Here is a 13,654-nt window from a genome sequence, read left to right as displayed (position 1 = left end):
ATGGCTGTCGGCCATTGATTGTTGTGAAGGCATCCCACAACAATTCTTTCTCTCTCTTCCTCCCCCTCCATCCCTCTCTCGCTCTCTCTCTCTCTCAACCCTTCTCAATCCTCTCACTCCTTCCGTCACTGCCTTTGTGTTTCACAGAATCTAAAGAATCATTGTTAAGGAACAACAGTTTCCTTTTTTGTAAAAATGAGTATAAAGATGATGACAACAGTCCACTGGCTTTAATCCCTGAGTAACTTAACATGTCCGACACAAACAGAATCTATTAATTTTCTCTTTTCTTTTCTCTCTCTCTTTCTTTCCCCCTCTCTTTATCTCTGTAATTGTTGTGGTGCAGCCTCAAAGTGATGGGGTTTGTAATTCATTGATTTATGGAGGTTCCCACTCACCGCACAGAAGTAGGTGTTGTGGACGATGTAACTGGCCACATCGGCATTGCTGGCCCGGTTCCTGGTTCCGACCCACAGCTGACGAACAGGACCAGCAGCGTTAAGATGACGAAGCTGGCCACATCCCGATTCCGCTGCGGAAGAGGAACCAGAACACGGTGGCATCCCGCACCAGCACGTTACACAGTCGCCACAGCAGTCGTACCAGCTCTATCTCCACTGTGGGGGCGGAGCAGCCAGCCAATGACATCATCAGGGGGTGGAGCATAGGCTTGTGGTGGAGCAGGGGTTGGTGGAGCACCAGTATCTGGTACATGAGAAGGTGCTTCAGCTTGGCATCGTTGGTGAAGTCACATGGCTGATTCTCCTCCACCACAAACTCCCCATGGCACCATCCATGTCACCCTCCTCCTCCTCCACCAGTCGAAGCGCATGTGCTCCACGTAGTTCTGCACAGTGTTCATCTCCTGACTCGGGGGTGGGGCCAGCTGGAGTCATGCTTTTCCAGGAGCAAGAAGACAGAAGACACCTGAAGACTCTTTCCCACACTGGCATCCAGAATTACCCCAACACACACACACACACACACACACACACACACATAACTGGACAACTCTTTGTGTTCATCTGCTCACGCTGACTCTTCTGTCTGACAGGTGTTGGGCGTGAGGATTTCCTTTGCTTCTAGCTTATTTTGTACTAAAGATATGTCTTTGAAGGAGTCAGGAAGTGCTTCTGTAGGCCATTGTGAATAAGAGCACCTGTCAAATGCTACAATTGTGAGTGTGAGACGGGTGGAGTGGCTGTATAATGGAAAAACAAATAGTTTAACGGCGTGAAATGACAGGATAACTGCTTCCCTGTGCCCAGTGGTGTCTGAAGAAGACCAGGCATGTCTCAGGATCCACACCCCTAAGGTTTGGAACCTGCTCCCTGTTGCCACTGGAGGCCACGTGCGCCAACATTCTATCAGCACGTGGGAGGAGCTACATCGTAAAGTGCGTGACATCGCCGTGACTGATGAATGACAGCAGTAAGACCACACATGGAGGAAACTTGCTACTGTTCAAGGAAGAGTAAAATCGTTAAAGGCGAAATAAAAGTACATCAGAAACCATAAAATGTGCTACTGAAATGTTTTGTCTTTTTTGCTAATATGTAGGCTTGTCTTCCTGACTGTAGAGACAATGAATGACTTAGTATTCAATACAGGGTGGAGGCCCCAGCTGACATGTTCAACATTCCATAGCATTCCCCACAATCCCTATCTAAATACAGCAGGTGCTACAGGTAGAGTGCAGGGCTAAGACTGACAGAGAGTGAGAGAGAGGGAGGGGGGGAGAGAAATTTACATATCTGTAAGTGGATATAAATGCATGTTTTTTTATTTGAGATGACTTAAAGTAGATGAAATTAGTATATATAACTAAACTATCGCATTTAAAGACAAGCTCAACAGCGTGGGGGGGGGGGGGTGTTGAGAGATAACTTTCACATCTAATACATAGTAAGCAGTCATGATTTTTTTTGTAACTGAGCTGATAAAAATGTAAAATATTTTTAAGTAAATTCAGCCCTCTGCATTGTGTGAAATGTAGTTCTTACAATCCTTTCAGAGCTCAGTTCCTAACATAATCTAACACCACGACTAAGAATCATCAGGAAATTGCACTCATCTATGTGTAATTGGCATAGAAACAAAATTCTTAGTAAAGTTTGCAAATTGAGTTAGCAGAGATAGTTATTCACCCATAAAGTTCTAATGGAGCTTCTGTAAAATCTAATAAACCCGAGAGGATATCTTACACCCTATAGAAGATCTCCATTAATAAGATAATAGTGATATCTATTACTAATATTAATATTATATTGAATCTGTATAATTAGTGTTTAAAACAAATGATCGTGTGCTATTTGCATCTTTTTTTTTTAATCAAAACAACAGGTTTACTTTTGAAGGTTCTCCCCATTAGCCCAGTATCCTACCATCTACACATTTAGGATGACCGCATCACTTCGTCTATATCATAAACAGAAAGCAATTAGAATGTATTCACTGTTTTCGTCCACACACAACTTTTAAAGTGAACATTATATGAATCAAAGTGTAAGGACTGTAAACCTCAGTATGTACTGAGAAAATCTGGAACGCATGAATTCAGTTCGAGACAAAAAGGTGATCACACAAGTCTTACCCGCTAGTCGGTTGCAAATTTAGGTTCCTAAAGAAAATGTTTCAGATTGATGTTACGTCCCGTCAACTGACTAATGTCTCAATGTTTCTCAAAATCAGCCTGGAGGACACGCTTGTGTCCTATAAAATCATAGCTCAGGTTTGAATAACGGTCAGACGTCCCGGTTGAATCCGCCAGTACCACCTGGTGCGCTCAGAACCTAAATCCGCTCCTTGGTCGTGTCCAACACAGCGCCCTGTGCTGGAGAAACTAGTCTCTTCCTGCTTTAACATATGAAGTTTACTTTGACAAACTCATTCCCAACAGCAGAGATACTCCGTTGTTTCAGTTGTCTTGGTCCATCTGTATTTAACGTTCAGTCCCTGTTATATTCTGGAGTTTTGAACGTGCATCTCTGAAACTGGTAAAACCAAAGGAGCTCAAATATTGATTTAAGAGTTTGTCGGAGACTGTGGTGTGATACTGCATGAGAAAGGTGTCAAACACACAGATTAGTGTTATAGTCTCCAATGCGATCGTTTACAACGCTCATAAAGTTCATATCCACTCATCTATGTAATAGTGATAAAGTGTGATGCCTTTGGGTATCAACTATCAACGAGTCAGAAAAAGACGCTTGGGCCAATATAAGCATTAGTTGAACTACAATTCAATCAATATATCTACATAAAATGTTAAGAAATAGTCTCAATGTAGTCAACAATATAGAGAAACAAATGTATGCGAGTACTAACCAGTTCCAGGACTCTCACCACGTTTTTCAGGCACTGATTTTTAGCGCCATCTTGTGGCAACCGAATCAATAAATTTCTCGTATCAACCAGTACCTTGCGTCCTCACACCGGGACTCTCTACATATATTAGAATATGTTTGGGTAATTATTATAGCCCATAAATATGAGCTGCGGAATATAAAACATCTGAGCCCAAATACTTAACAGGCTGAAAAGAGGCTGTTAACAGACACAACAGTGTCAACTCTGTTCACACTTCCAGTCAGGATATCATCCCTGCTAGACTATGCCGGCTACAATTATGCTTCTCACTGTATTACTTGGTTTGACATTCGTTTAGAAAATGCCCATCGGTGATAGTCGGTGATAGTGGGTATGGCGCCACCTTCGCTTGTTTTACATGGCGAGAAGAACTTCCTGTTGACGCAGGGACAAGGGAGCGTACCGAAGCGTTAGGGCAATAGTTTTTGAGCCCGTTTGAGTTGTATATAATTAATTGTGCTGTTTTATTCGGTTCTGACTCTCAACCAACTCCTTTTACACCCTCCAAGAATTCCTAACGACTGTATTAAGCCGTTGAATAAACGTTAAACTGGATTAGAAGTCGCACGGACTTGAGAGGTAGATACTTTTCTTCTCGGTCTCTGGTAGTTTCGGGAGAAGGGGAAGGTAAAAATGCTATTATGAGCCTTAATCCTTTCTAGACGTTTAAGGACCGGTTCGGTACTGTTTTCTGTCGGTATGGCCGAGGCAAGAACCGAAGACGAGGAGGAGAGTCTGAGGGAGTCGCGAGACCCCGGCGCGAGGCTGAGCTCGCGACGGGCGAACGCAGGTATGGTGTTGTGGCGTCTGCCTTTGGTTTGGGAAGGAGCGATCAGATTGATAGAAAAGCAGGTGCGACTGAAAAACTTTTAAACACAGCACGGTTATGTAGCCTACATTGTTGCAAATTACGTTGAGAGATGGCAATCTCGTATCACAGTGTTTCCGAAACAAAGCGTTGTATTCAGGTAGCAGGTTAATTTCGTGTTGAGAACAGAGGTCTCCTGGAGCAAATATAGGCGTGAGTGTAAATTATAGTAGTTTCGACCTTCTCTAGATTATAATTTTTACGTTACATTAATTGGCATAATTCCACGTCTCAGTGGCATGTAGAATGATATGAAATGTGTCCTACAAATTTTGTAAACAGTAATCAGTTTGCCTCTAAAGCACAGAAGAGGCCTACATGAGAATGAAGTATCTTAAACTAAAATAGAGGTTTATAATCATCTACCCAAACCTGTAATTGTTTGTCATCTTGAGGTTTTAAAAATTGTGTGCAAACTATATGTTTCCTGGTGGTTTACTAAAGATTACAATTAAGATGTAGGACAAGAAGACCACTGTGTCATGTGACTAGACCCAACACTCATGTGATAATTAAATCTCCTGTTCTGATGCGAATCAACACACACACACACACACTATTGCGCTCTCTCTCAAAAAAATGTGGTTGTGTAATATACCACAAACCTTAGGCGTTTCTGTAAGTCATTGATAGCATGTGTTGTGTTTTCATGGAGAAATCAAAACATGCATGTCAACTGAAGAGTGGCCAGATACACCTCAACTCCTTTCCAGATCACATTTAAATTGTAAAATACAGCCGTGGGTTTTTACACAAAAGCTTCCTGACTGAGGGTCTCGGCCAATCCCCACCAGCCCAGATTTTGGGATTGATCCCAGTATCCTAGCTGGAAGAAAGAATGCGTCAGTAATGGCCTACTTGGTGAGACTTGATCAGCAAGTCTTTTTCAAGTATGTAATTTGTTTGTTTGGCCCTGATTGGCCTCTGACCCACTTTTTTTTGACCCCCTCACATGTTAGTGTAGTAGCGGTCACACCTGCTTGAGAAACTGCTATTCGAGGTCTCAGGCCAGCTGAAGTGAACACTGTTTGACCTCCTATAATATATCAGTGGTGTGTCAGCGTTTCTCTTGTGGTGGTTTTGCCTAGTTTATTTCATTCTGTAATGGTGGTGACCCTAGCATTACTCTGTCTACTTTATACAGTTCCCTTAAAGGTGTGTGTGTGTGTGTGTGTGTGTGTGTGTGTGTGTGTGTGTGTGTGTGTGTGTGTGCGCGCGCGCGTTACAGAGCGAGTAGAGAGGAACAAGCCTGAACAACGCCAGTCCAGGTGAGATGAAACTCTGGGGGAGTGAGAGAAATGCTTATCCCAAAGCTACAAGTCATACTTGTTACTGTTACTCATACTTGTTTTGGTGTGTTCCAGTGATCGTGTGTTTCGTGGTGAATGTGTTGAGTAGGCTAAACATAAAACCCAACGTTCAGCTTTCTTTTGTACGTTTTATAGACCATTCCCACAATAAATGTGGCTCAAAGACCCTTCAGTTCAAGTCCTGGAGACAGTTCAAGTCTTTCTAGCTGTTAGTACAAATCTATCAGAATAGCAGTTGCTGGGCTGAATCACTGTAATGTCTTTGAGGCCTGCTTTGGCCTCCCCTGCTGGAAATACTTGTTGAATGAGATGGAGAAAAAAAACAAAAGTATTGGCAGTTTATTAAGCTATGAGCCAGACACCGATGTTTGTCTTCACGAGCCCGAGCTTGAGTCATGCCTGTGTTCATGTCAGCGTGGATCTGTGCCCATGGTAGGTGGGTAGGTGTGTGTGAGCTCATAAGCTGATGAACTGTGAGGAAGAAGTTGACTGAGTTTACTTAACCAACGGGCCTTTTCCTGATGCTTGTGAATTCAACAGATGATCTTAGAATGTTGTTGTTTGGTGGGGAATGTTGTGTGTGGTTAGAGGCTCGGTAAGGGACGGGGAGATTTTCCCATAATGCCATGTAGAGCCAAGCATTAGCAGGAAAATGCACCTGGTGCAGTTAGCATATGACGAAGTGGAACAAGAGAGACTCCGAACTGAGTTGTGCTCCTCGTGAACTGATGTAATGTCTAAAAACACAACTTTCTCTCTTTCTCTTTTTTCTACAGCCAAGGAGCTCTCTCTTCTATTCGAAATGTGATCAAAAGAAGTAAGTGTGGCTCTGTTTTGCAGGGTTTGTGATGTGTTCAGCTTCTGTTCTGACCTGTTTTATTTTTATTTTTTAAATCTTTTAGCATCTACCAGATCAACATCTTTCAGAACGTCCGTTCAAATCGACCACAGTAGAGACCGACGGTGAGTGCACAGAAATAACCCTTTCTGACTCGTTAACATTAGCTTATAGAGCAAACCCCACCCTCCCAACGAACTTTAAGCACATTATGCTGCATTACATTAGTATATAATCAAAAACCATTTGTCATTGTCATTTGTCACAACTTAACAGTAATCTTAACCTAACTTGAAATATTGGTTGTGGTAGCTAGCGTAGCTAAACAGATTCACATAAAAATAAGTATAAATTGTTGTTAACGAACAGGTTGTTGCTTTGCTTTATTTTTTCTCTCTTTAAAAGAGGAAATAAGGGTTTCACAGAATTATGTTTTTACCTACACTGCCTCCCCAGTCATGTATCAAACCAACGCAAATATGTAATGTAGTTTCGCTCATAGTTTTAAGAAACGCAGAAGTGTTTTTTTTTTTTTTAATCCCTCTTGCCTGGTAGTCTGTGTGATTCTGATCTTTGTTAATGTCCACTGTGGCGATGCAGACGTCCAGAGATCACAGTCCTGTCGGCTGAACCTCTGGCCTCCAGCACCTGGTACTCAGCACCCCCTGCCCAGCCCTCTTGGACTAGCAGTATTCTCACAGTTCAGGTAAGAACGCTTGCAGCACAATTTTGTAGCACCACGTTGTTTTAGAGACTTTCATGTAACATCCCGCCACATCTCAGATTTTCTTTTTGTGTAAATCCTGGTTATTACAATGAATGCCAGATGTTTGTAGTGTTTAATGTTGTCCCTTCTGGTAGATTTGCTCCAATGGATGAAGGGTGTGATAGTTAGCTAAAGAGCTGAGCTGGGTGTGTAAGCATAACATTGAATAGAATCCTGTAGTTTTTTTTAGAGATGCAATAAATAATGTGTCTTGTGCACTAATTGGTGATGTAATGTGTCTTGTGCACTAATTGGTGATGTAATGTGTCTTGTGCACTAATTGGTGATGTAATGTGTCTTGTGCACTAATTGGTGATGTAATGTGTCTTGTGCACTAATTGGTGATCCCCAACCCCTCCCACTCCCAGCTTCCTCCGCCTTCATACGAACAGGTGATCCGAGAAAAGAAGCTTGAGAAGAGCATCTCATCCCCCTCTAACCCCGCCCCCTCCTCTAACCCCGCCCCCTCCTCTGTCCCCACCCCTTCCCCCATCCCATCTGCCTCCTCCAGTTCTTCTTCCTCCTCATCTTCTGCCTCCCATCCGTCTACCGCCACCATCGCCACGCAGACCGACATCGACGTTCCTTCTTCAACACGCGTCGCTACTAGACGCTCAGGTAAACCCGGGAGGCTGGTTGAAATCAAAGCAGGTGTTGTTATACACACCTGTCATCAGTGTCGGAGATGACGCCTAGTTCTTGCTTTTTTAAAATCCTTTTGGACGACTCCTCTCCGGCATCGGTTTCGTTTTTTTTTTTTTTTTTGCTTGCCTGGCAACTTGTTTTGAAGGTGTTTGTGTTGAAGAGCAGTGTGAGCTGTCACACATCAGATCGTGAGTGATGAGGGAGAAATGGAGCGTTTGCACTTTAAGAACTGGGATTATATAAACATCAAAGTAACGAGGAAGAGGAGGGGAGCAATAAAAGTTCTCTGTCTTCTGTTCTTCCAGTTCGTCGACCCCCGAAACCGCCTCCCCCCACCGTCCCGCTCACGCCTAGACTTGCCGAGTCTCGACATGCGCACACGCGCTCGCTAATCGACCTGGACCTGCCCGACCCGCCGTGCGACTCCTGCAGCCTTCAGCACGCGTGCAGTAGTGAGAACCCCGGTGGACTCCTGTCAGAGCCGTGCAGGGTTCACGCTGGCTTCAGCGATGGTGATGCAGGGGATCTCGCACGACACAACTCCGCCCCCATTCTCAGTGACACCTCCCCGGATTCCCATGATCCTCCGCTGCAGTGCCCAGTGAAGCAAAAGGTTTCAGCACGTCCCAGACCACGTCCTCGCTCCAAAAGCGGTTTGCAGCCAGTCAACGCAGAGGACGTTCCGAATCAGCCAATGACAAGAGAGGTCAAAGTTCAGACTTTAGTGCGACTTAAAGATGACGACACCGGGTGTGCTGTTGCAGGATTCACCCATAGTGCTTTGGACATTGCCTCAAATAAGTACATGCAGGAATTGTTGGACGTCTTTGCTTGTGACGAGCAATGTTTCCAAAGCAACCAGGACAACGAAACTGACCAGTGTGCGAAGAGTGAGGAAGAGGAAGAAGAGGAAGACGACGTATCTGAGAGTTTTTTTGTCACTGTTCCACCTCATCCTCCTGAACCTCTAAATAGGCCGAAACCAAAACCAAGAACCAAGAACCCCAATCTGCCATCCAGCCCGTCACAAGACGACCCAGAGACCGAAAGCTCTTCAGAAGAAAAGAGCAAGCCAGAAGAGTCGGATGAAGAGCTCAAGGAAGAGCACTCCGAGGACAAGCAAAGCCCCCCGATGCCCACCCCTAGACCCCCGCTTAACAAAACCTCCACATCCCAGCAGCAGAGTGACCCAGAAGAGGGCGTAACAGAAACGAGCCCGTTCCCTCAACCCCCAAGACAGCCGGTGGCTGCCCGCAGGTCTAAAGACCCTGGCCAGGCAGACGCAGCCCTGCCTGGGAGTGTTTCTGCTGGAGTGCCTCCCAAAACTTCAGCTTCAGAACCTGCTCCGGTTCCCGACCCCACGACTGAGGCAGGAACGACGTCAGCCGAAAGAGGAAAAGGTGAATGTGTGTTTTCAAATAAGAGGGTGGAGGTGGGGGTGTTGTTTCTAATTTATTCATACCCTCGGGGACAAACGAGTTAAAAGGGGCAAAAGTGTGAAATCCACCGTTTTGCTGAAGAGGATAAATGAAACCCGTAATCCTTTAATTGGTTATAATAGAGAGCTTAAAGACAGAGGCTTCATAGTGACTTTATTTTAGACCTCATGGATTTGGAAGTCGTTGATGAGTCACTGTGGTTTGAAAACTGTTCAGGTTTTCCACACTTACCACCTGCTCTTCCACTTTATTATTAAAAAAAACCGTAAAATCTTCACTTCACATCCTGTCAGAGATGTTTTGTTCAGATTTGGCCCGACTCTACGGCATCGATCCTGAACTAACTGACTCCTGCCCTCAGGTTCCCTTGGCTCCAAACAAACACACCCACCGTCTCCAGCCAAGCTCCAGTGTCAGAAAAAACCTCCACCCTCATCGGCAAGGGTAACATCACTTCTTTTATATACAACAACCACTGTTCACACATTACTGAGTACTGCAAGGGGGTGGGGTCACTCATTTATTCGTTTGAATTCTCCATTGATTTAATTTTTATCCTGAGAAGCCGCACGGGTGTTTCTATCACCGCAGCTAAAACGGAACGTGTGTGTGTGTGTGTGTGTGTGTGTGTATGTGTGTGAGCGAGCCGCGTCTCCTTTTTGTTTACCCGTTCCTGCAGAAAACGTTCTCGCCTGTTGAAATGCTCCAGGCAAGTGCAGGTTACTCTGTGTTTCTGGGGCGTTTTCACCTTCGCAGACGTTTTTTTGTGTTCCACTGTCGGCGCCCCTGGTGCTGCCAGTCTGCGGTGTGTGTTTCACCTTGGACCGCCTCGGCCCGCTTTTCCTGCCAAGTGTCCCTTCTCGAGGCCCAGATATACCTACCGAGTTTCCTCCAGGGGGCAGTGGACAGAAATGTGATGCACCGCTGAACTGTAAATCAATCGTGAGCTGGTTTGAAAGAGCAGGTGGATTGGTGTCATAAAAACAGTATCGGGCCACCAGGAAAGAAAGAGAAGAAATGGCTGAGTTAATGTGCCATGTGAGCAATGAGATGAAGGTTTTATTACAGTTTGTGTACAGTTTGTGTAAATCACAGTTTCTCTGTCCGGTAATTCATTGTGTGTGTGTGTGTGTGTGTGTGTGTGTGTGTGTGTGTGTGTGTGTGTGTGTCTTTGTCTAGGCCTCGGGTAACAAAGCTTCAACATCTTTTCGGTAAGGCTGACATTAAACAGTGTTTACACATTAGTTTTGTATTATTTTTCATGTGCACCTATTTACAGATGACCGTTAGTGAGGTCATGCTGTGGTTGCTGATACACTAATATTAATGCACTAATACACTGTACTACAGTACACAAATTCCAAAACCTGTGAGACAGTGGAGTCTGATCACCGGTAGCCATGGAAACAGTGAGGCTCTCCCGTCTCCTCGTGTGTCTTTGATATTTGATCTCATTGTCTCTATTCTTTTGCTCCTTTATACCAACTGAATGTAGGTTGCTCCCTCTGCGTCCTCCTCCAATCAAGCTGACCAAGTCAGCAGGCTCCTCCCAGTCTAAGGCTCCAGCCAATCAGCTCCCAGGTTACAGGGTACCCAAACGAGGCCCGCCCTTGCCTCCCAGACCTAAACCTGGTCACCCGCTCTACAGAGACCACATGGTAAGACCTGCTGCAGTGGACACTGGACACCTGTAGTGGGGGGGGGGGCATTTCCATTCAGTTTGTTATAAAGAAATTGACTGAAACTGCTACTGACTTAAAGATGAACGTGCCTGTGTGTGTGTGTGTGTGTGTGTGTGTGTGTGCTCCAGAGTAAAGCTCAAGCAAATCCAAATCAGAACCAAACTGGCAGTAAGACAGTGGGAGAAGAACACCACTCCCAGGTAAAGGTTCAACCAAGCGTGCGCTCACACACACACACACACACACACGTACACTTAAGTGAATATGCTGAAGTTGTTCTTCTTTCCCCTGCTGAAGGAGAGCCCTACACACACTCCCAGACAAACACGCAGCAGTAGGGCGCTGAGAACTCAAGGTGGAGACTCGTACGAGGACGCGTGTCCCACGATGCCCGCTGAACCCGCCTCACAGCCACGGCCCCCACTGGAGCTGAGGGGAGAACAGCAGGCGGAAGGACGGGTCAGGCTGAACGTGGGTGACAGGTGTGTGTGTGTGTGTGTGTGTGTGTGTGTGTGATAGGTGTCATCATAAAACCCTGGGCAAGTCTGGCCAGGAAAACAAAAAGCAGAACTGGTAATGGACATTATCGTTTTTGTTTGTTTGTTTAATGTCTCTCTCTCTCTCTCCTTGTCTCTCTCCGTCTCTCTCTCTAGTTGTGTAGCCCAGTTTGCGTTTGAAGGAGAGAAAGATGAGCTGACGTTTAGTGAAGGTGACGTCCTCACGTTACTGGAGCGTGTGAATGATGAGTGGGGCCGTGGGAGCCTTAATGGTCAAACTGGCCTCTTTCCTGTCAGTTTTGTCCAACCCATTCCAGAGTCGCCATCGAGGAAAATGACGCCAAAATCACCGGGAACACCTGGTAAACATTTAATATACACTTTTGGCTTTATATGTTTAATGGATAATGCATTTAATATACTACTTTTAAAAGTTTTATTAGAAGACATTAAGCTATGATTTTTTTCCCTCTCATGCCTCCGTAGCCCCTGTCTATGTGGGAGGAGTCCAGACAGGCAGAGCTATGTTTGATTTCAAACCAGAGTGTGACGACGAACTCTGTCTCAAGGTGTGTGTGAGTGAGCTGGTTCCGTACCGCACGTATTCTTGCTTGTATCTTTGGGCATAACTCAACTGACCAGTGAATCAAGTTTATTAATGATTCATCCTCACGGAGGTCCAGGCTTAGCGTGTGTGTAGAGAAACCCTCCTGCTGCCTAGAGTAATGACATATGTGTTTTAGTTTGTAGACATGTACTGCATGTAATTCGTAGAGATATTATTAAGGCAGCAAGTTACTGTAAGCTCAAAAATGTGTGTGTGTGTGTGTGTGTGTGTGTGTGTCTGCAGGTGGGGGACATAGTCTGCTCTCTGGAGTCTGTGGACGAGAGGTGGTTTGAAGGGGAGTTCCGTGGGAGACGGGGCATCGTCCCCAAAAGTTACATTCAGGTCCTCAAAGACCCCGAACCACAGCCATGATGGTGGTGACCGGTCGAGGTTGTTTACATGTGAAAACAAAATGGCGGCAACAGTTGTGCGTATCTGTAAGCCTCTTGCCTAACCAAACGCCTTCACGATCGACTGTAGCGCAGCTGTAAAACACTCATCCCCCAACGCCGAGGTTCGTCTCCTAACGCGACTCCTTACACTTCGCCTGCCCTCTTGCACCTCGCACTCCAAAGCCAACCGACCCCGCTGTGGTAGTGGGAGTTTGTTAGGATCTAACTGCACTGTGAAGAGGGTGGACACACAGGGTCGTGCCAAGATTAACATTTTCCAGACTGAGACCAACGGATTTTATGTTTTTAGGTTTTATTAATGTATTACTTGTGTTTGTGGTTTTATGTGGTGAGGAGCGTCTTTTTCCTGCTGTAACTTATGCCAAGACGTGGACTTAATTTGACTGTGAATAGTGACTTCCCACTGAAACCCCCTTTGTATTCTAGGGCTACATTTGTGGGAATGAGAGCTGATAACCCTGATTAAACCCCGATGAATTATCATAACGAGGGCTGTCTCTCTCTTTGCCGGGTCCTTGTGTAAACAAACACACGTGTGATGAAAGGATGACGTGGGCTTTCATCCCCACGTGAGCTCAGCTGCTTTCAGTGCCCATAAGCGGACTTCACCTCCACCTAAAAAGCTCGTTTATGCACCTGATCCGTCTTAAAGCCAGGACTGCCTCGTAAACGATGTCCACCAGAAGCGTCCGGGGCTCCCTACTGATGTCCCCGATGACACACCACCTTGGGCCGAGGGGAAGGGTCGTGAACCATGGCGCGGAGCGTTAACTCGTGCACTTTGGCCTTGTCGGACACCTTAGCCTCCTGTAGCCACCACACGCTGGAGATGGGAAGGCTCCTTGGGGATGCTCATGGCAATGCAATAATAAGGCAATAAGACAATCTAGGTAAATAATTTTTCAACATTTCCACAATATTAGCATAGACACATAGAATGATCTTAAGGCTTTCATCAACTGAGCAGTGCTTCTGAATTATTAGGACGGGTATCTTAAGGTACACTGCAGTCACTCACCTGGAATCTTCATTTGAGGAAAATACTTTTGATACTATTGGCTTAGCAAAGTTTTCCTACATTAGTCTAATGGATGTTGAGGAAGGCACATGAAATAGGAATGCAGTAAACTCTGAAGCTTCTGAAATGTGAAATTGTCATCAAACATCTTTAATAAAGATGATCGTCATTAGAGTATCATACTCATTTAAGAGGGTCTTAC

The 13,654-nt window shown here is 45.3% G+C and overlaps 1 protein-coding gene across 4 annotated transcripts; it reads left to right on the top strand.

Annotated features, from left to right (window-relative positions):
* Positions 1 to 3,688: 3,688 nt before the first annotated feature.
* Positions 3,689 to 13,627, top strand: LOC143484814 (uncharacterized). 4 transcript variants are annotated; one of them, XM_076983745.1, is made up of 16 exons: positions 3,693 to 3,948; positions 4,032 to 4,159; positions 5,466 to 5,505; positions 6,324 to 6,364; positions 6,450 to 6,510; positions 6,986 to 7,091; positions 7,520 to 7,769; positions 8,102 to 9,196; positions 9,597 to 9,679; positions 10,415 to 10,446; positions 10,731 to 10,893; positions 11,046 to 11,117; positions 11,215 to 11,399; positions 11,571 to 11,776; positions 11,901 to 11,983; positions 12,265 to 13,627. In XM_076983745.1, the coding sequence occupies exons 2-16, from the start codon at positions 4,069 to 4,071 to the stop codon at positions 12,391 to 12,393; spliced, it is 2,637 nt and encodes an 878-aa protein (XP_076839860.1). In that variant the 5' UTR covers positions 3,693 to 3,948; positions 4,032 to 4,068; the 3' UTR covers positions 12,394 to 13,627. The 4 variants fall into 4 exon arrangements, with proteins under 4 accessions (XP_076839862.1, XP_076839860.1, XP_076839861.1 ...); XM_076983746.1 differs by having other exon boundaries at positions 3,693 to 3,951; positions 4,070 to 4,159; XM_076983744.1 differs by having other exon boundaries at positions 3,693 to 4,159.
* The last annotated feature ends 27 nt before the right edge of the window (positions 13,628 to 13,654 follow it).

Source organism: Brachyhypopomus gauderio, chromosome 21 (assembly GCF_052324685.1).
Source record: "Brachyhypopomus gauderio isolate BG-103 chromosome 21, BGAUD_0.2, whole genome shotgun sequence".
Lineage (NCBI taxonomy): Eukaryota > Metazoa > Chordata > Actinopteri > Gymnotiformes > Hypopomidae > Brachyhypopomus > Brachyhypopomus gauderio.
Note: the sequence above shows the minus strand (reverse complement) of the source record. Positions and strands in the feature narration are given on the sequence as shown.

Coding starts and splice junctions, on each gene's coding strand:
- LOC143484814 (XM_076983745.1), top strand. CDS start 4,069: ATGGCCGAGGCAAGAACCGAAGACGAGGAGGAGAGTCTGAGGGAGTCG. Junction 4,160..5,465: donor CTCGCGACGGGCGAACGCAG/GTATGGTGTTGT, acceptor CGCGCGTTACAG/AGCGAGTAGAGAGGAACAAG. Junction 11,984..12,264: donor ACGACGAACTCTGTCTCAAG/GTGTGTGTGAGT, acceptor GTGTGTCTGCAG/GTGGGGGACATAGTCTGCTC.